Consider the following 21,669-nt stretch of genomic DNA (forward strand, 5'->3'; position numbering starts at 1 on the left):
TGACATCCATCTGTGTTTAAGGTCACCCCTGGCTGCTCTGCCCTCACACTCATAAATGGGCACCTGAATCTAAGTGAAGGAACAGTTGAGTCAATCATTTATGGGTTTGTAGATATTTTTTGGCAGGGAAAAGAACCTATCCAACTCTCATTGATGTTGATTTCAATTCACAGGTTTTTTGTTATAATCTTGTTTGCTGTCACCATTGTCTGGGTCCCTATTATGAACACGCTCCAGAGCGAAACACTCTATGAATACAAGCAGGCAGTCAGGAGTTACTTGACACCACCCATTACTGCCATCTTCCTACTTGCCATCTTTTGCAAGAGAGTCAATGAGAAGGTGGGTGTCGGCACGGCCACCACAGGGGGTGGTGGGAGGGGCTTTGCTTTCACACTGGCATAGGCTTTGCAGGAGTCGCCCTAGGAGGGTGTTCTGCGCTTCCGGAGTTCCCACTGTGGGGTCGTTTGCTCCCTGAGAGATTATTTCCTCCTCGATGGCAAACCTGGTCCAAGCTCCCTCTTGTGCATGGAGGGGAAGGGAGAGCTCTCATTCGCTGTCCTGCCTTTATGATGTAATCCACGCTCACCCATGCCTCAGATGGTGCAAAATGGCCCTGATTCTCCCTCACTCGCTCATATTTGGCTGTAGGAAGATTTCCTTCTGTTGCTCATGGATGCATTGTGCTCAGAGACTTCATCCTGCACAGAAACAGCCTCCTCCCACCTTCCCTCCTGAGGTGATGATTAGTTTGAGCATCCCTTTCAGCCACACTGAAGTTCAAATGAAATCCCAGTTAATGGTTTGATCATTGCATCCTTAAGACTTCGAAAGCACAATTTGCCCAAAAACAAATGTTTGAGTCTTAAACCTTCTTTTGTGAAACAGCGCAGAGCAGCAGAGCCTTCCCCAGGTCCCTGCGCGGTGCTGAAGGACGCTGTGACCTAGCGCTGCCTACCTGTGGGCCTTGGCCTCTCCGTGCCAGGTCCCAGCCACTCCAAACAACCTGTAGTTCTGAGGTCCTTCTCCAGCCACTCCCCACCCCATCGTTTGCATGGACCGTTTGCTTTGCCAGAAATATCTGTTTGCTCCCCCACACCTGGCCAGTGCCTTCTTCCAGACTCATCTCAGGGGCTCCGTTCTCCAGAGCAGGGGTGGAGAACGTTCAGCCCGCAAGCCATGTAAAGCCCTGCCAGGGCAACCACAGGCGAGACTCAAAACTCAATACATCCACAGCATTTTGTGATTTTGTATGGCCTGCAAATGATGTTACAATTACCCAAATGGCCCTTGGCATAAAAACGCCCCCTCCCCCCGCCCTCTCTAGACCAACTGGCTGGAGCAGGACCCCTGCTCCTGCTGCGCCCTCTCAGCGGGATTCACTGTAGCCAGGCATGCGCCCCGAGGACACCAGAGCTGCTGCTCTGCTCCGCTGGAAGGCACATGGGCAAGCCGAGCAGGAGTCAGGGGATTTTGCCTCCCAGGCACGATGCCGGCCTCAGGGTCTGGGAGCCCAGCACCAGGGAAAATGCTGGGGGCAGAGTCTAGTCGTGGGCTTCCTGCCACCACGCCTAAGGCCAGAGAACTCTCCAGGCCTCTCCCCTGCTATGGCCGGGGGCTCCTCATCTGGCTTCTGCCCTTTGCCTTCAGTAAGTGAGTCCTGCCTTCAGGTCCTACCTCGACGTGCTTGCCTATATACAAGGGGCTTTCAAAAGGTTCATGAAAAATGAATGTTATGGGGAAAAAACTATGCCTGAATTTCAATATTTGGGGCACCAACATAAGCGTATCCTTTACTTCCATTTTCCATGAAGGTTTTGACCTCGCACTGTGTCCTCTGTCTCCTCTGCCATCCGTGCCCCTGAGTCAGGCCCAAGACCGGTCCTCACTCTCACAGAGTAGAGGTGCAGGTAATGGAGGTGGAGGGGACAGACAACACCGCTGAGGAGGCTGAGGTTTCTGACAGTCGTGTGGTGCTGTTTGGGAGAGAAGACAGGGAAAGGGCTCTGGTGCAGTGGTTGAAATGCCACGTGCGACACTACCTCCCGTTTCAGAGTGCCTCGTCCCAAGTCCTGGCTCTGCTCACGATGCCAGCCTCCTGCTAATGTGCACCCCGAGAGGCAGCAGGTGACGGTTCCAACACCTGGGTCCCTGCCAGCCACGCGGGAGACCTGGATTGCATTCCCATTAACTAAGGAGGTGGAAAAAGACCTCTCCAAAGAAGTGACCTTGAATCTGAAACATGAAGGGCAAGACAGAAATACCAAGATCTGGGGAAGCAGACAGATGGGCAAGGGGGAAGACCCCAGCCAGAAACAGAAGGGCAGGCTGGAGGTGTGGGAAGATGGCCGTGATGACCGGAGGGAGAAGACCAAGGAGATAGAGCCGCTGGGCTGGGCTGGGCTGGGGGTGGGGGCGTTGAGGTCTGATTGTGTTGGACGTGGTGGGACGTCATTGGAGGCTTTAGACAAAGGCATGGCATCCCCCAAGGGGAGCCTGGAGAGAGCACTCCATCTCCTGTGAGCAAGCAGGGGACCAGGCAGGGCCCACCTGCTCCTGAGAAGAGCACAGGCCGGGGTTAGGTCTGGGTTGCCGTGGAGATGGTGGCGAGAGCTGGGATCCCAGATTCCTTTGGGAGGCACAGCCAACAGGATCTGGTGAGAGGCGGGACAAGATGGAAAGGAAGGCGGCAGGGATGGCACCTGAGATTTTGACCTGACCAGCCAGGGAGACAGAGGGGCTACTCAGAGGACTGTGGAATACAAGACTCTTTTTTTTTTTTTTTTTTTGACACATTTATTGAGATGCCCGTTCATTATCTCACTCAAGAGTTGTTTTTTTTTTTTTCTCAAGGACTTTCTTTTTTTTTTTTTTATCTTTTATTTAATGAATATAAATTTCCAAAGTGCGACTCATGGGTTACAATGGCTTCCCCCCCAATACCGTCCCTCCCACCCACAACCCTCCCCTTTCCCACTCCCTCTCCCCTTCCATTCACATCAAGATTCATTTTCGATTATCTTAATATACAGAAGATCAGCTTAGTATACCTTAAGTAAGGATTTCAACAGTTTGCTCCCACACAGAAACATAAAGTGAAAAATAATAGATGATTTTTTTTTAATGATGATGAAATCAGATCAGACCTATTGTCATGTTTAATCCCAGTGAGAGTCAAGTTGGGAATTGATAATTTCTTTCTTTTTTTTTTTTTAACAGAAGATCAGTTTAGTGTACATTAAGTAAAGATTTCAATCGTTTGCACCCCCATAGAAACACAAAGTGAAATATACTGTTTGAGTACTCGTTATAGCATTAAGCCTCAGTGTACAGCACGTTAAGGACAGAGATCCTACATGAGGAGTAAGTGCACAGTGACTCCTGTTGTTGACTTTACAAATTGACACTCCTGTTTATGGCATCAGTAATCTCCCTATGCACCAGTCATGAGTTTCCAAGGCTATGGAAGCCCCTTGAGTTCTCCGACTCTTATCTTGTTTAGACACGGTCATAGTCAAAGTGGAGGTTCTCTCCTCCCTTCAGAGAAAGGCACCTCCCTCTTTGAAGACCTGTTCTTTCCACTGGGATCTCACTCACAGAGATCTTTTTGCCAGAGTGTCTTGGCTTTCCATGCCTGAAATACTCTCATGGGCTTTTCAGCCAGATCCGAGTGCCTTTAGGGCTGATTCTGAGGCCAGAGTGCTATTTAGGACATCCGCCATTCTATGAGTCTGCTGTCACTCAAGAGTTTTTAAATCCTCTGATTGACCCAAGAGAGTGCAGGCGTCTCAGGCCTGGCATGTCCTCACTGTTGCAAATTCTGCTTCTGTGAGGTCCTGGGATGGCCTCCCCAGGACAAGTTTAAGTTCAGTGGCCTCGTCAGGAGAGTGAGAACGAAGCCAGTCGGTCTCATGGCGTCTCCCTCGCAGGTGACTCTGTGGACTCCCTTCTTTGGCAGGGTGCCTTCTGGGGGCTGATTTTGGGCACTGTGATGGGCTTCTCTCGACTGCTGGTCGACTTCATCTTCAGCCAGCCCTGGAGCTGCATGCAGAAGAGCAGGTGTCCTGCCTTCCTCTGCGGCGTGCACTACCTCTACTTCAACTTGATCCTCTTGGCGATCAGCCTGCTCAGCATGCTGGTGATCTCCCTGGCCACGGACCCCATTCCCGACAAACACGTGAGTGCTGCTGGGAGCCCAACCCCAGGGTCCCCAGGGTCCCCAGGGTCCCTGCCTTCTCTCTGGATGTGGGCAAGCTGGGGGTGGGACTGGGGCGGGTCAGAAACAGCCCCAGCACACGGAAAGGACCCTGCCTTTAAACACAGAGCTCAATGGACAGCTCTTCAAAGAGCTGCCGATTAGGTATCCATTCAGATTGAGGAATTTGGCTCTGAAAAAAATGCAAAGTTGCCCTGGCAGTCTTGAGGTCACTCACCTCCACGTGTGAATTATTGTAATCCCAGCAGGCCTAGCAGCTGCCCACCTGGAGGGGATTAAGCCAGCGGGAGGGGGAGGGGCAGTGGTACTGGCAGCTGCCCCTGAGTCACAGCTTAGACGCACAGCCAACCTCCCAGCAGGCAGCTGTCCGGCATGGAAGTTGTTTTTTGTTTTTGTTTTTGTTTTTTACAGGCAGAGTGGACAGTGAGAGAGAGAGACAGAGAGCAAGGTCTTCCTTTTGCCGTTGGTTCACCCTCCAATGGCCGCCGCAGCCGGCGCACCGCGCTGATCCGATGGCAGGAGCCAGGAGCCAGGTGCTTTTCCTGGTCTCCCATGGGGTGCAGGGCCCAAGCACCTGGGCCATCCTCCACTGCACTCCCTGGCCACAGCAGAGAGCTGGCCTGGAAGAGGGGCAACCGGGACAGAATCCGGCGCCCCGACCGGGACTAGAACCCGGTGTGCCGGCGCCACTAGGCGGAGGATTAGCCTAGTGAGCCGTGGCGCCGGCCCGGCATGGAAATTTTGAGGCTCTGTTAGAAAGCCTGGGCTTGGCCGGCTCCACGGCTCACTAGGCTATTCCTCCGCCTGTGGTGCCAGCACCCCAGGTTCTAGTCCCAGTCGGGGAGCCGGATTCTGTCCCGGTTGCTCCTCTTCCAGTCCAGCTCTCTGCTGTGGCCCAGGAGTACAGTGGAGGATGGCCCAGGTGCTTGGGTCCTGCACCTGCATGGGAGACCAGGAGGAAGCTCCTGGCTTTGTATCGGCGCAGCATGCTGGCCGCAATGCGCCGGCCATAGCGGCCACTTAGGGGGTGAACCAACGGAAAAAAGGAAGACCTCTCTCTCTCTCTCCCACTCTCTCTCCCACTCTCTCTCTCACTGTCTAAAACAAACAGAAAGCGTGGGCTCAGGGAAGTTGGGTATCTCACCCAAGGTAACAAAACTAGTGGACCTGACCGTAACCTGGCTCTGAAGCCCCACTGTGTCACCTACTCCCACACCTTAGCAGGACAGGGAGTTCCCACCCCACCCCACCCCCACAGACAGCAGCAAGAAGGAGGGTCCTGGAAGTCTATCTGAAGTTGGGGAGTCTCCTCAGAGGCATGGGTATGCAAGGGCTGGGTGCCTTTTCTACAGTGTTGCCCTGGATCTGATCAAAGTTGGGATTCCATCATCAAGGCCAAATCTCAGGGGCAGGGAAACTTGGAAGACTGCCAGCCTCGGGGCTCCCAGCCCCCCAGTAGACTTTGGGTTTCCCCTCTGGCCACTCTCTGTGCCCGGCTTCTATTTAGCTGTTGGAAGAAGGGCAGAGTGAGTAGGGAGAAGTGGTGGATGCTCACGCCCTACTGTGATTGGTCCCTGCCTTGGCAACCACAGTGCAAGGGGGTCTTCCCTGCTCCCAGCACCTTGAGATGCTAGGAGTAGGTAGCTGGCTTTTGTGTTCTGTTGCTCAGGGTCTCTGAGTTTCAGATCATCTTCCTTTCCTGCTGCTCGCATCATCTCAACCTTGTGCCCATGCCCTTTCTCACTTAGCCGAGTGTGTTTTGAGCCACTCCCAGCTGCCTAGCAGCCGCCAGTTTCCTAAAAATGCATGGTGGCTGCCGAGAGGGAGGGGGACATGAGAGGGAAAGTAGCATCCATGGGCCAGTGACCATGTGCCAGGCACCACAAACCCCATCCTGGGGCCAGGTGCATCCACCCTGAGCTGAGCCACAGCCCTCTCTGGGGTCCAGTAGAGGCTTCTAGAATGTCTGAAGCTCTGGGTCCACCCTGCCATGCTCCTCCCAACAACAGCCACCCCCCACCATGCCACCAGAAGTAGATGGGGCGAGGGGTACTTCTGCCTGAAAGGGTGCGTGTTCCTAGAGCCTCACAAGGGAAGGAGCCCCAAGCTCAATGGCCTCCAACTCCTTGCTTTACCCTGAAGGACAGTGAGGCCCAGATGGGTTGAGTCACCCTTTGCCAAAGGCACACAGCCACACGGTACCAGAGCCAGGACTGAAACCCAGACTTCCTGGCTCCTCCACTTTCCCATTCCACATTCCTCCCACCTTCTGTTAGAGTCCCACAGCCAGATCTCCTCCCAATCCATGGGGGCCCTGGTGCCCAGCCTCTGCTGGTCCCGCCTGGTGGTGACACACCCTTGCTCTCCCCCAGCTCCACCGGCTCTGCTGGAGTTTGCGCAACAGCCAGGAGGAAAGGGTGGATCTGAAGGTGGAAATGCGATGGAAGAGACTCTCCAAGTCCCCGCCGCAGCCTGGTGAGAAGGAAGATCCGTGGCCTGGGAGGGGCCCTGCGTGGAGCATGGCGGGTGACATGGCCTGCACCCCCAAAATACGCTCTTATAGGCAGAGTCCCTGTCTTTCATTTTCCCTACAGTACCTCCTGAGATGGTGACTCCAAGAGCATATCTTGGGCAGGAAGGAGGGCCAGCAGACATGCTGGCAGGCCCCTGGGGGTCTGAGATAGGGAGAGGGGACGCAAGGTCGAAGCTGGAGCCAGAGGACCCCAGGTGATGAGCAGGAGGCAGCAGAGGCAAAGACAGCAGCAGTGCTGAGCATCACAGAAACTTTCCCAGGGGCAGGGGTGGTCCACTGAGGCGAATGTTAATGGGCAGAGAGAGGTGAGGCCTGAGAACCAACCCTCACAGACGCTGTGCTGTGCCTCCTGCAGAGCCAGCTGGAGGAGAGGCCAGTGGCACAGGAATTCAAATCCAGAGGGCTCCTTGGAGAGGGCAGGAAGGAATGGGGAGAGAGAGAAAAGCAGCCCCACCTAAGACAGCACCAGAGTCTGGGAGCAAACTGGGTCTCAATCTGAACAGGAAGGCAGAGAGGGTTCCATGGGGAGGCGGAGGCCCTGGGGCCTCCAGAGGGCCAGGAGGGAGCTTTTGGCAGCTGGGGTCAGAAGGGAGCGTTCAGGGCCACCAGGGAGGTGACCTGTACTGATTGGGCCCTGACGCACATGGGGATAAATACGATAATGAGATTAGCCTGAGTCCCCGGCAGAGGTGGGGATGAGCCTGAGAGTCTGGTGGGGGAGGGAAGGTAGCAAAGGGCCTGGCTGAGAAGAGCAGGGTCTGGGGCCCCCTCTCCGCACCTGCCTGGAAGGTGCTCAGGGCACCCTCCTGACACCTGCAGATGGAAGTGTGCGTCTGGCTCCCAGTGCCCGTTGTTCACCCTTCTCCTAGAGTGGGGTGTAAATTGACTGTGGGTGCTCACGATATTCCAGGACTGCCAAAATTATAGCCCATGTGATAGGTACAATTACTAATCCCATTTTAGAAGAGCAGAAACCAAGGCATTGGGTAGTCATGTATTGGCCCCAGGCCTTGTATGTCACCAGTAATGGTCAGCTGGGATTTGCACACAGGCGGTCTAACCCCTGGGCCAGCCAGCTGCCTGTCACACAGCCTGGGCTGTTTGGGTAACAGCTGTGCCTTGGGACTTGCCACTGAATGACCAGTGCCTCTCCCAGAATCCTCTTGTGTCCTGGAAGTTACATGACAGTATGATACAGTGACATGGGCACTTGAGACCAGAAGCAAGAGTCTGATGGCCAGGACTTCTCAGTCCTGACGTCAAATGTCTGTCCCCAGCTGATGGGTTCCAGCTCCCTGATGCCTCTCAGCCAGACTTCTGGGACTGAGACATAGGCGATGGCGCCATGCACACCACAGGGAGCCCGCTCTGACTGACAGGAGGAAACCATTCCCAGGAACACTCTGGGGTCACATTCCAGGCGCTGACTGGGCCCAGGCTGCTGTACCGGAGCTGGCCATGGTGCTGACAGCAGGCCCCAAGGGCAAGCCAGCGCCTACCTCCCGGGCAGCCGCAGGAGTAACAATCAGGCCTGTGGTTAGGCATTTTCAGTCTTTGACTCAGGGAAATGAATGGCCACCTTGGGATTCCAAATTCTTTCAAGGGCCCAGGGATGGCCTTACTCGGGGCCAACCAGTGGGACTGGTAGGTGCCTGGAAAAGACACTCCTTGAGAGGTTGCCAGCGAGAGCAGTGTCTGGTTCTGTGGGTGTAGGGACTCTGTGGGTGTAGGGCTGCCCAGAGGAGCTGCAGAGAGGGAAGCTCCCAGGGAGGGCCCCAGAGACACCACCTCCACTGCTCCATCGAGGGGTGTGGCTCAGCTCAGAGCACTACAGCCCCGAACATCCCACAGTGTGGCCCAGGCCCCTCATTCCCCACTGTCTGTCACATGTCAGCATCTTTCACGCAAGGATGGAGTCTGTGGGCTTTACACAAGACTTGCTGCCGGGAGGTGACAGCCTGAAGGTCCTCCTCCTGACCATCGCCCCTCCCCTCTGTTCCAGAGATGTTCAAGGAGGGCCACTCCTGCATCTGGAGGACTTGGACCCTGTTCTGTGGCCTGGACCCCCAACCAGGCCCCAAGCTGGCCCCAGAAAAGGTGAAGGAGGAGGCTGTGCAGCAGAGGGACCTGTCGCTGGAAGGGGCAGAGGGGCTGGCCCCAGGAGAGGCAGCCAGGAGGTCAGAAGATGCAAAGGGGGGTGGCAGGTGGCCAAAGTCCCTGGTGAAGTGGGTGCTCAATGGCCTCTTGTTCAGCTTGATCACACTTGTGGTTGCCGGCTTCATCTACTATGCCTGAGGCCGCTGTGGCCCAGGGCAGCTGGGAGGGCAGGCAGAGCTGCCCCAGGTTCCAGGGTCCCTGGCATGAAGGGGGTCTAGCATTTCCTCTGGGAATGCCCAAGGACATGGGGCCAAGAATGGCTGTAATGAGAACACTCCCTCAGTGTCAGATGTCAAGTGCCACTAGCCACAAGGCCTGTGTGCCGGGCAGGACAGAGTGAAGTCCATTTGCGATGATATACTATGCAAATGAGAACAGCTGTTCCTTTGCAGAATGAGTCATTTTCTCCAAATGTTTCTCCTGCATAAACACTGACTTTCACTTTAAATTTAATTTTGGCTTTTTATCTCTAGATATATTTGGGGTTTTTGCTTGTGTTTACTTGACTCTCACCATCTCTCTCCAACCTCTGTCACTTTGTTCTTCGTTCGTTTTTGAAGGTACGGTCCTGCTGGCAAAGACGTTGTACTGTACAAGCCCTGCCCTGCCCCCTGTGCCACCCCATCAGGGGATGTCAGCCACAGGTGCTATGAGTGCTGATGACCACACAGGCCATGGAGCCACAGCCTGGACCAGGCACAACGGGCTTCCCACAGCTCAGCATGGGCGGGGGACGGGGGCGGGCACCTGCCACACATGGGTACAGGCTTGGTCTGTCTGTGGCGAGGACGGCCACTCTATAGGGATTCCCTAAACCTCCCCTTCCTCCTCCTTATTCTCAGGCCAGAATACATATCTGTGTCTTTAGGAGAAGTTTCCCACACCCTGACGTGGTGTGGGGGCAGCCTAGCCAGCACCATGCAAAGCACCCTGAAGGCTCCTCGAGGACCTGCCCTCACCTCTCTTTCAACCTCATGTGACAGTTTCGAGGGCCCACTCTATGCCAGCCACTGTGTTGCGCTCCAGGAAAACAGCTATGCGTGGAGCACAGGGACCTGCTCTGAGGGCATGCAGTCAAGGGAGAGACACTAATAGCTGGCGTCTCGCACGCCCTGCTGTTCTTGTACCAGGGCAAGTGCATTATCACGTTCAAGCCATAGAACCACCCTTGGGGGAGGATTAGGGTTAAACACATTTCACAAGGGAAGAGACTGGAGGGTGGGCATGAGGCCCCACTCTTGCCTGTCATGCAGTGTGTGTGCTGCAGGAGCGCCCAGCAGGGGATCACAGAGGGGATAGCACGTCGGAAGACATGGGCTGGGGCTCAAGGCATGTCACATATATGGGAGGACAGTCGGGGTTTTTCCATTGCCTTAGGATCCTAAGTGTCCAAGAGTGGATGCAGGGAGGTGATGGGATGAGATTTGCCAGGATGCTGCTGGGAAGACAAGGAGACTGTTCAGGAGACTGCTAGAGCATGCAGGCAAGTTAGTGACAGAGAGGCAAAGAGAAGAGCCTTTTGCAGGGAGGGCCCCAGGGTGACTGGCTTGAGCATGTGGAGACTGGCCACACTGGGGGAAGGTCTCTGTTTCCCGTGTGTTGGGTCTCAGCTGCATGCCGTTATTTATTACCATCTTGGTAGCACTCGGTCTTCTGATCCATGAACATGGGCTATCTTTCCTTTTCTTTTGGTCTTTACAATGCTTTGTTTTTCAGAGCCAAAGTATTGCCCTTCTTTTTTTTTAACTTTTATTTAATGAATATAGATTTCCAAAGTACAGTTTATGGACTACATTGGCTTCCCCCCCCCAATGACTTCCCTCCCACCAGCAACCCTCCCCTTTCCCGCTCTCTTTCCCCTTCCATTCATATCAAGATTCATTTTCAATTTTCTATATATACAGAAGATCAGTTTAGTATACATTAAGTAAATATTTCAACAGTTTGCACCCACATAGAAACACCAAGTGAAAAATACTGTTTGAGTACTCATTATAGCATTAAATCTCAATGTATAGCACATTAAGGACAGAGATCCTACATGAGGAGTAAGTGCACAGTGACTCCTGTTGTTGACTTTACAAAATGACACTCCTGTTTATGGCATCAGTAATCTCCCTATGCTCCAGTCATGAATTTCCAAGGCTATGGTCTTGCCCTTCTTTTGTCAATTTTATTTCTAAGTGTTTTTGTTCTTTTTGATGCTACCATAAGTGAAATTTTCTTTCTTTTTAAAAAAAAAATTTATTTATTTATTTATTTATTTATTTGAAAGGCAGAGTTACAGAGAGGCAGAGGCAGAGAGAGAGTCTTCCATCCACTGGTTCACTCCCCCAGATGGCTGCAAATAACTGGAGCTACACTGAGCAGAAGCCAGGAGCCAGGAGATTCTTTCAGGTCTCCCATGTAGGTGCAGGAACCCAAAGACTTGGGCCATCTTCTACTGCTTTCCCAGGCCACACCAGAGAGGTGGATCAGAAGTGGAGCAGCCAGGACTCATATGGGATGCTGGTACTGCAGACCAGGGCTTTAACCCACTGTGCTACAGCACCGGCCCCAAAATTGTTTTCTTAATTTTATTTTTGGGTGGTTCGTCGGTAGCATATACACAGTTGATTTTTGTATTGCGACCTTGTGTCTTGCAACATTGCTGAACTTGTTCTAACTAGTTCTCATGGTTTTTAAGTGCATATCCTTGAGATCTTTTCTTAGGTAAGATCATGAAATCTGTAAACAGAGACAGTTCACACCTTTCTTTCTGATCTGAAAGCCTTTTATTTCTGCATCTAGAACCTCCAAAATGTGGTTGAGCAGAAATGGCAAGACATCCTTGCCTTGTTCCTGATCTCTGGGAGAAAGCAGTCAATTTTTCATCATAAAATATGTGTTGCCAGCTGTGAGTTTTTGCAGTTTTTAAAATCATGTTGAGGAAGTTCCCATCTATTCCTAGTTTGCTGAGTGTTTTTAATCAGGAATGGGAGTTGAATTTTTGTGGAATGCTTTACATCTTTTTTAAGATTTATTTATTTACTTATTTATTTATTTATTTGAAAGGTGGGGCAGACAGAGATCTTTCATCTGCTTGTTCACTCCCCAGATGGCCACAACAGCCAGGGCTGAACCAGGCCAAACCCAGGAGCCAGGAGCCCCATCTAGGTCTCCCACATGTGTGGCAGGGGCCCAAACACTTAGGCCACCTTCTGCTGCTTTTCCCAGGCCATCAGCAGGGAGCTGGGTGGGAAAGGGAGCAGCAAACCAGCACCTGTATGGGATGCCAGCGTTGCAAGTAGCGGCTTTACCTGCTATTCCACAAAGCCTGTCTGCATCTGTTAAGATGATCTTGTGGGGGCCGGTGCTACAGGTAAAGCCGCAGCCTGCAGTGTGGCATCCCATGTGGGCACCAGTTCGAATCTCAGCTGTTCCTCTCCCAATCCAGTTCTCTGCTATGGACTGGGAGGGCAGTGGAAGATGGCCCAAGTCCTTGGGCCCCTGCACCCGCGTGGGAGACCTGGAAGAAGCTCCTGACTCCTGCCTTTGGATCTGAGCAGCTCCAGGCGTTGCAGCCATCTGGGGAGTGAACCATCAGATGGAAGACCTCTCTCTCTCCCTCTCTCTCTCTCTCTTTTACTCTCTCTGCCTCTACCTTTCTGTAACTCTGCCTTTCATATAAATAAATAAATTTTTTAAAAAAAGATGATCCTGTGATTTTTGTCCTGTATTCTATCTCTGTGGTGTGTGACATTAATTGATTCTCCTATGTTAAACCAAGCCTGCATTCCTGGGGCAAGTCCCACTTGGTCGTGGTATTTATCCTTCTTATATGTTGCTGGACTTGGTTTGCTAATTTGAGTTTTTGTGTCTGTATCCACAAGGAATGTTGGTCTATAGGTCTCTTTCCTTGTGCTGTCTTTGTGGTATCAGGGTAGTAGCAAAGAGTTAGAAAAAGCTCCCTTCTCTTTATTCTTTGGGAGTGTGTGAAGGACTGCTCTTAATTGTCCCCAGAGACTATTTTTAAAGTAGTATTTATTTATTTATTTATTTACTTGAGAGGCAGAGTTACAGACAGAAAGAGGGAGACAGAGAGAAAGGTCTTCCATCTGCTGGTTCACTCTGCAAATGGCAGCAACTGCTGGAACTGTACCAATCTGAAGCCAGGAGCTTCTTCCAGGTCTCCCATGTGGGTGCAGGGGCCCAAGCACTTGGGCCATCTTCTACTGCTTTCCTAGGCCATCAGCAGGAAGCTGGATCGGAAGTAGAGAAGCTGGGACTCAAATTGGCGCTCATTGGGATGCTGCCAGAGCCACACACACACACCCCAAGGCCGGGGGGACATATAAGGGTAGATGCTAGCTTGGAGTTAAGGGTCCAGGGGAGAGAGGGCAGAGGTCAGGCCCAGGTAAGAAGGAAGCCAGGCAGATGAGACAGTGCAGAGGAAGTGGGAGTAAGGAGGGCCTCGACAGGACCGTGAGAAACACTGACACTGTGAGAAGGTACAGAGAGGAGGTGTTCTACAAAGGGGGCCAGGGCCAGCAGGAGGGGAGGAGCCAGCCTGCTGTGAGTTGAGGAGCAGCTGGGACACAAGAAAGGCAAGCTCCCTGAGCACCTGTTTCACTGAAGGATAAAAAATCTCCTTTTCTAAAGGATGGGATCGAAGCTGAAACCCCAGCTAGGCCCAGCAGCCAGCCCCTTCCAAACAAGAGAGCCTCGCTGGGCTGATCCTTTAATTCCAGTGACACTAACCTCCCTGTGTTTCCGGGAGGGGAAATGGGGGGCCCCTGGGGCTCACAGCAAGGACCACAAGAAGAGGCTCTGGTTTTGCTGATAATGTGTATTCTGGGAGGAGTGGGCTTCCCACAGGAAACAAGACTGCCCAGCGGTGACGTGGGTGAGAGAAGCCCCTGCCAAAGAGCCAGAAGCGTCTGTGAGCTTCTGGGGGACAATTAAGGCACCCGCCCAGCCCCCAGCCCCAATGCTAAGCTCTGCACCCACAGCAACTGAAGTGGCAGCCGCTCTGCCAAAGCAAAACCAACCCCTTGCCAGCCAGCAGGGCTGCGGAGACCAAGGGGGGCCTCCTGAGCACCCCCGGCATCGTCGCCATGCCTCAGGCTCCCCCTCACCACCACCTGGCTCTCCCCTTCCGTGAGCCCTCCAGCCTCTTAGCTGGCCTCCCCGCAGGGAGAGAAGCAGCAGGGGCCAGGGTGGGAGGCTCAGCATAGGGTGGAGGGGATGGCACGGTCAGCTTCAGGCCAGGCCCGGAGCCTGCTCACCTGACCTCCTTGCTTAGGGGAAGACCACAGTTTGTTGGGTGTGTATGGGGGAGGGGGGTATAGGATCTTATCCAGGACACCAGAACCATCCCTGCTGTCCTGAGTGCTCACCCCTAAGGGGAGAGCCCCCTTGAGCCATACTTTTCCTCTTCCTTCTGGCTCTCTGGTGTGGGGGAGGGGCAGGGCACCCCAGCTTGGCTGCTGCCTGCTCTGGCTGCTCCTTCCTTCCCCCAACACAGCTCCCTTGCCCTCACCCCTGGCCCTGCAGCTCTGAACACTGCTCTCTACCGCCATAGGGGTCCCTGGGCCCCAGCAGAGAACAGAGCTCCAGAACCCACCTACAATCCATGTCTGGCCCCAGGGTTCTGCCTGTGCCCCCCGCCCCGGGTGGCCCCTCTGGGCCCAATGTCACCCCTTAGGCAGGACAAAGGAGGTGAGGTCTTGCTCCAGGAACACAAAGAGGCATTTAGACCTGAGGCAGAGACTTAGTCCTTTTATTCAGGTGTAGAGGCGGCGGCTTGTGGGGTCTGGCCCCACGAGGGGCTCAGGGCTTCCACTCGATGACACTGATGGCGATCTGGGCGGCCCGCTGTATGGCCTCATTGTGCTCCACCTCGAGGACACGGAAAGCGTGCACGTGGGACTGCAGGTACCTGCGGCCCTCGGGGGCCTCAGCCAGCATGGTGAGGGCCTTGGCAGCGTTCAGGCGCACCTTGCTCTTGGGCGACGACAGCAGCGCCAAGAGTGGGGGAATGGCTTCTGCGTCCAGGGCCGCGTACTTCCCTGCAGGCCACCAACACCAGGTTTTGTTACCAAGCTGGCTGCAGGGGGGCATTCTTCCCCATCTCCCAGCCCCACCCTCTGCCTAGCAGTCTTTAGGGGAGGAACCACCCTGGGCTCCCTCTGTCACCCCACCTTCCTGCACCTTCCAGAATCTGGCCTGGGCCAGGCCCCTTCAGTTCCCTGCCCTTCCTGTCCCTAACACTTCTCCCCATCCACCTTTTTATCCTGTCCTGCAAATCCAGTCCTCCCAGGACAGCATGAATGTTCTTTTGAACATTCATTTGTAAATTCAGATGGCAAGGTTAAGCCACCACTTGGAATGTTGGCATTCCATACAGGAACGCTGGTTCAAGTCCCAGCTGCTCTGTTTCTGATCCAGCTCTCTGCTAATGGCTGGGAAAGCAGCGGAGGACAGCCTATGTGCTTGGGCCCCCTGCGCCCATGTGGGAGACCTGGAAGAAGCTCCTGGTTCCTGGCTTCAGATTGTCCCAGCTCTGCCTCTGCCTCTCCCTCTCGCTGTAATTCTATCTCTCAAATAAAAAAATAAGTAAATTTTTAAAATGTAAACCCAGTCATTCCTTTAGGTGGCAAATATTTCCTGAGTCCCTTCCCTGCACCAGGCAACAAAAACATAAGACTCTCGCCCTCCCAGTGCCCAGCCTGGTGGGAACAGACATTGACACCTGAGGGAGACGCCCCCTGCAGTCATCACTGTCCCAGTCCGTGGCCCCACCCTCAGCCCTACTAATTCCCGTGGTTCTTTGGGGCAATTCCCAAGCCCCTGTCAAAGGACACTCGGCCCCCATCCTGTGTACCTCCCCCGACGTTGTCACCCTGCAGCTACAGCCAACCAGGCAGCCAAGGCTGAGACCTTTGGGTCCAGCACAGGGCTTGGGCTGGGGTGCTGGCTCGGGGTGGCCTCACATCCCTGGGTCCCAGCCTTTTGGGTCTCTGGCTGGGCTGGGCAGGACCCCGGGCTGACAACTGAGGCTGTCCCGAGAGAAGCATGTGGGGAGCAGTCAGAATCCAAGCTGCGCCACAGGAAGACAGGCACCATCAAATCCCATCACTAGGGTTCTGTGGGGAAGATTCTGTCCTGGGGAGGATTTGCAGTGCACTGATGGTGAATCCAAGACACGGTACTGGAGTGGGCCAGAGCAGAGGTCACACGGTGTTCAGAGCCCGCCAGCAATGGGAGCCTGCCCAGGTGTCTTGTGCATGCCCAGGGCTGGGTGCCTTGGTGAGGAAGCCTGACCAGCTCGGGGGAGATGGCCCTGTACACTTACCTCTCCTTCCCCTATCTGAGAAAGGAGATGATGACCAAGAAGCACCATCCATCAGCTCAAGGGCTCCAGGGTTTGCTTAGGTCTCAGGCTAACAGGATCATGGATGGCAAATGCATCAATCCCAGAATCATAGCTCACAAGGGGCCTGGGCCACAGGGAATTCCAGGCCCAGGGACTAGCCTGGTGCCACCTCACCTTCAGTGGTCACTGCAGTGTACATCAGGGCCCCGGCAGCATTGGCCTGCACCTCCTCCTCCTTGTCCTTCAGCAGGTGCACCAGGATGGGGATGACGTCATACTGACACACCTGGTCCTTGCCCTCCAATGGGATGCTGAGACAGAGAGGGGATAGTGGGGGGAAGTGGAGGGCAAGGCCCAGGACTGCCCCCAGAGGGACACAAAAGGAAGAGATTGGTGTTGGGACCACCTCCGGTGGCCTGGGACTGGCCATGGCCTGGCAAGGGTGCACAACAGCCATGGTGTGAACTTGGCCTGCTATCAGGGAAGGTGAAGCCCAGAGCCAGGGAGTGATGGGGCCTCACCCTGAGTCATCACACAAAGGAAAGACATGGGCTTGGCGCTGTGGCATAGCAGGCTAAGCCTCCGCCTGCAATGCCGGTCCCCGTACGGGCACTGATTCAAGACCCAGCTGCTCCATTTTTGATCCGTCTCCCTGCTAACAGCCTAGGAAAGCAGCGGAAGATGGCCCAAGTACTTGGGCCTCTGCACCCACATGGGAGACCTGGAAGAAGCTCCTGGCTCCTGGCTTCAGCCTGCAGCCATTTGAGGAGTGAACTGGCCGATGGAAGATTCTCTTTCCTCTTCTCTCTCTATAACTCTGCTTATCAAATTAAAAAAAAAAAATCTAAACAAAATAAAAAAGCCAGACATGAGTTCTTCCTATGGAGGGGATGGAGGCAAGGGGAGTACCCAAGGGTGTGAACCCCAGGGAGACAGGTTTGATTCTCACCAAGGGTTGGTGCTTCCAATGGTGGACTGGGCCACCCCCAACTGTGGTGAGCAGCTGGGGGCTGCAGAGGCAGTGGGGCACTCAGAGTGACTTCTAGGTCACTTCTTAGTCTAGCATTGAAGCAAGCTGTGGGAAGAATGGGGTGGGGGCTCCCTAAGTGTTTCCCATCTGTGAGAGGACCAATGCTGTTCCCAGGCCTCATGGGGACATCCCAGTGCACATGTGTCCTGAAGAAAAGAGCTCTGTGGCACTGGGTTTAGTGACTTCACTGTCCCCAGAGTGCTCACTTCTGCAGGGCCCTTAGTAACAGCTCAGGGACACTGAGGAGCGGTGGGAACACCCCAGGAAAATGGGGTTGGCTGGCCACTAGCTGTGACCTCAGGAGGTTTTTGGCCAGAGTGCCAATGGACTCCAGATTTGTCCAGCCACTAGCAGCCACTGGGCATCCCACATGCAGTAGGCCCTAGTCTGAATGCGGGCTACTTCTCCCCCTCCGGACCAAGTCAGGGCCAGATCATCTTAAGAGCCCTTGGTCTTGGGGGCTGTGCAGAGGATGCTGGCCATGAGGGTCTCACTGGAAGGGAGCCCAAACAAGGCGCTGGAGGATGATGGGTCCTGGGCCAGCGCCTGGAGCTCTGCGTTTCTTTTTTTTTTTTTTTTTTTTTTTGACAGGCAGAGTGGACAGTGAGAGAGAGAGGCAGAGAGAAAGGTCTTCCTTTGCCGTTGGTTCACCCTCCAGTAGCCGCCACAGCTGGCGCCCTGTGGCCGGCGCACCACGCTGATCCGATGGCAGGAGCCAGGTACTTCTCCTGGTCTCCCATGGGGTGCAGGGCCCAAGCACCTGGGCCATCCTCCACTGCACTCCCTGGCCACAGCAGAGAGCTGGCCTGGAAGAGGGGCAACCAGGACAGAATCCGGCGCCCCGACCGGGACTAGAACCCGGTGTGCCGGTGCCGCTAGGTGGAGGATTAGCCTAGTGAGCCACGGTGCCGGCTCTAGAGCTCTGCATTTCAACAAGCTCCGGCCTCTGGCAAGAACCCCAGATCCCAAGAAAGCCAGGACCCAGAAACCCGTGGCCTTGGCTGAGGCAGAGATGTGGCGGGGAGGCCAGCCTAACCTCAGGAAGGGGGCTCTAGTGTTCAGTTTCCAGGCCAGGATTTAGACCGGGACCCTACCTGACCGACCTGGAGTAGGTGGCCAGACCCCCGGCCACAGCATCCTCACCTGTCACGGGGACACATTCCCCTTCCTAGACGTGAGGTTTGCACGCGACGCCTGGCACACAGGACATGAGCAGGCAGGCGCAGGCAAGCAGGCGCCTGGGGTGGACGCCCTTGGCCTCAGCAGGGACCCAAGGGCAGGCTGGGCCTCACCTGATGGCAATGAGAGCGCGGGCTGCCTTGCTGCGGATGTCATCGTTGGTGCTGAGCAGTTTCTGCTTGAGGAAGGGCACGGCATGGCTGCTCAGGGCCTCGGTGGCGTCCACCTGCAGGCAGGGGGCCAGCGTGTCCAGGATGAGCTCCTGGATATCCTCCTCTTCCCTCTGCACCTTCCACACCAGCGCGGGGATAAGGCCACTAAACACGATGCCCTGGGCCCCTGCAGGACAGGATTGGCAATGAGAGTGGGCTGCCGTCCGGCCCCTGGACTCCACCCATGCTAGTTAGCAGCTTGGGGGGCAGGGAGGGGGTAGGAGTCAGGGAGGAGCCTGCAGAGCTGGTGGGTGGGCTTGACAGGGGCCTGGGCAGCCACCAGGAGGAACTGGTGTCTTCGCGGCTGAGAGGTGAGGCCCCAAGGGACCCCACGAGTCCTAGACTTTAATGCCTGTGCCTCAAGGACGTTAGCTATAAACAGGTGCACAGAGACCTGAGAAGCAGCAACCACCCCTGGGAGATCCGGGCAGCGCATCTCCTGCAGGGTCCCACTGCCGTGGAGAGCCAGCTGACCCCCTTGCCCCCTACCCTCCAAACATCCCATACGGATCTGCCCAGCCCACGAGGAGAGCCTGGGATGGAAACCCGGTCAAATACCCAAGTGTCGGCGGGAGAGCCGTGCCCGCTGCGGAAGCGGACAGGAGTCCACAGGGGTGTCAAGGCGCCAGAGGCAGCACAGGAGGCAAGACTCCCCCATAAACAAGTTTCCCCCGTCACGTGCCCCTTTCCAGCTCCCCTCCCTCTTGGGCGAGGCCTACATGGGGCTGCCCAGAGGAGTGGAACCGAGAACCCCAGCTTGGGCGGCATCTATGAGCCTAGCCGCCTCCCGGAGCGGCGGAAGAAGCCCAGGGGGAGGGGCTGCGCCCCCCCCACAGAGCCCCTCGGCCCCAGCTGGCCTCGCTGTTGCCCAGCAGCCCACGCTGCCCACCGCGAAGCCATCTCGGCCCCCACGGAGGTGGCCCCCAGCCAACACCGCTGACTGCTAAACCCTCTAATTTACTCTAGATGGACAATTAAACAGGTTAATTAGCCTAAAGGTCTCTGAGTGCCAATTAGCACCAGGGATTTCCTCTTTTAAAGTCATCACCCTAGCCTTCCTCCCTCCCTCCCTGAGGACATCAATGACAGGTGCCCCGGGGGATGAGGCCAGGGGGCGGGCAGGGGTCACCAGCTCCTCACTGAGCCACCAGGGTGCAGCGGCGACTCTCAGGGCACTCACAACGCAGGAAAAGCGCTTTCTTGTGGCTTGGGTTTTTTAAACATTTAATACGCACAGATTTCCAAAGATGCCTAGGTTTTGCCTCCTCGATGTTTCCTTTCCCAGGTGTGAGACCTTGGACGAACCCCTTAGCCTCTCTGAGCCCGGTTTCCTCATCACTGAAATGACCTGACGTGGGGGCGTGGGTGGGAACGTGTGGATTTCCCTGTCCATATTAAAGGGCTGTCCCCATGTGCCCAGAGACAAAAGCTGCCATGGTCCCTCCCAGGTCGCCTGGCCTGTTGGCCTGAACCTCTCCACCCTCCCCTGTGGACACACCCCTGGCCCGCTGCCACTGCCCAAGGCCTCGGTACCTGCTCCAGGTCATGAGTCCCACTCAGCCATGACCTGGCTGCCCTCCCCTGCCACACACACACACCAGCTCACAGCCAGGAGGTGACAATTTGACCTTTGCTGGCAGATGGAAGGGACAGGCTGCCATGCTGGGGAGCACCTGAGCAGAGACTTGGGGGTGAGGAAGTTAGGAACCGGCCATCCCGGACTTGACTATGGCCTCACAGGCACCTAACCTCCCCAGGCAATCCCAGGGGCAGGTGTCTCAGCTGCAGCTGCACAGGCTGGGGGAGGACGGAGGGAGAGAGTTGAGGTCCGAGAGGCTGGAATATTGGAGGTGCTCTCCTCTCCCTGGTGAGGACAGAAAAGCACAGAGAAGCCACTGCAAGGCCAAAGGTCACACAGCAGATGGAGGTGACGCCAGGGCCCCCTCTGCTCCCTAGGGTTTTGTTTCTGGGGGATTTGTCTTGGGCCTCTGCTCCTAGAAACACTCAGCTCCGGGACCTGGGTTCCTTCTGAGACAGAGGGAGGAGATTAAAAATAAAACACACGCTCGGGTGTGCCTTTCTGCTCGTTTTTTGCTTCTTCTCAGCTAAAAGGAGAGTCGCGGGCCTGGTTATTTATAACTAACCCAGATCTATGATGGCTCCTGCACGTCGGGGTGGGACGCACAGACCCCAGGCTGAGAAGCCCCACGGCACTAGGCTGCAGCCTGAGGGTCAGTGGGGGTGGGGGAGGGGAGGGCAGGTGCAGAGCAGAGAGGAAGGAGCCAGCCAGCATGGGCAGCATCACGCAGGTCAGGCCTGGGTGGTCGTTGTCAGTCCAGACCACCCTCACCTGGAGGGAATGGGGTGACTGTTGAGGAGAGGTCGCTCCCGGAGAGGGGGACGGGTGTGCACCAGGAGCTCTGGTGTCCTGAAGAGCGATGACGCAGGGAGGGAGACTCGGGGGGCTCGGCTCCACAGAGGAGGAGCGTCCAGGCCAGCAGAGGCACGGGGGGCCGTCTGGCCTGGCTGGTGTGTAGGAGCCAGAAAGACCCACTCGGGATGAGGGGTCTCGGATGCCTATGGCATGGAGCCATCTGCGATGGAGATTTGGCCATTTCCAGGGGCGGGGCGGGGCGGGGGGCTGCTCCTAGCCCAGCTGTTCTTGCTGGGTTGGGAGATATTGCAGGTGGGCTCACCCCCAGGGGCCCCTCCCTCCGCCTACTGCAGAGCCCCAGTTCTGTCCTCCAGGCCAGCTGGGGACACAGGACGGAGTGCTAGCTCCCACATTATTGTTGTTGTTGCTTTTTAAGATTTATTTATTTGAAAGGCAGCATTATAGAGAGAAAGAGAGAGAGGTCTTCCATCCTCTGCTTCACTCCCCAAATGGCCACAACGGCCAGGGCACTTAACCCACTACACCACACTCTGATCCCAGCCTCACTCCCTCCTGCCCCAGCAACTACACAACCACGGCTGGCACCTCAG

The 21,669-nt window shown here is 55.4% G+C and overlaps 2 protein-coding genes across 7 annotated transcripts in view; one reads left to right on the forward strand and one right to left on the reverse strand.

The window, feature by feature from the left end:
- Window positions 1–9,383, forward strand: part of LOC100338951 (sodium/glucose cotransporter 1) — a 69,245-nt gene extending 59,862 nt beyond the window's left edge. The window contains exons 11-14 of one of the 3 annotated variants that reach the window (XM_070065727.2): window positions 174–342; window positions 3,959–4,177; window positions 6,589–6,691; window positions 8,752–9,375. In XM_070065727.2, coding sequence (XP_069921828.1) covers window positions 174–342; window positions 3,959–4,177; window positions 6,589–6,691; window positions 8,752–9,044 — 784 coding nt within the window. In that variant the 3' untranslated portion in view covers window positions 9,045–9,375. Of the gene's footprint in view, window positions 1–173; window positions 343–3,958; window positions 4,178–6,588; window positions 6,692–8,751 lie in introns of all 3 variants that reach the window. The other 2 variants (XM_051837134.3, XM_070065730.2) reach the window with 2 other exon arrangements.
- Window positions 9,384–14,646: 5,263 nt separating this feature from the next.
- Window positions 14,647–21,669, reverse strand: part of RSPH14 (radial spoke head 14 homolog) — a 69,966-nt gene continuing 62,943 nt past the window's right edge. For 3 of the 4 annotated variants that reach the window (XM_008250154.4, XM_008250155.4, XM_051837138.3), the window contains exons 5-7: window positions 18,586–18,811; window positions 16,438–16,574; window positions 14,647–14,956 (exon numbers count right to left, since the gene is read on the reverse strand). In XM_008250154.4, coding sequence (XP_008248376.2) covers window positions 14,718–14,956; window positions 16,438–16,574; window positions 18,586–18,811 — 602 coding nt within the window. In that variant the 3' untranslated portion in view covers window positions 14,647–14,717. The remainder of the gene's footprint in view (window positions 14,957–16,437; window positions 16,575–18,585; window positions 18,812–21,669) is intronic. The other variant, XM_089323235.1, reaches the window with a different exon arrangement.

The sequence above is a fragment of the Oryctolagus cuniculus genome, chromosome 21, assembly GCF_051225735.1.
Source record: "Oryctolagus cuniculus isolate XC-2025 breed Fujian yellow rabbit chromosome 21, ASM5122573v1, whole genome shotgun sequence".
In the NCBI taxonomy this organism is placed as follows: domain Eukaryota; kingdom Metazoa; phylum Chordata; class Mammalia; order Lagomorpha; family Leporidae; genus Oryctolagus; species Oryctolagus cuniculus.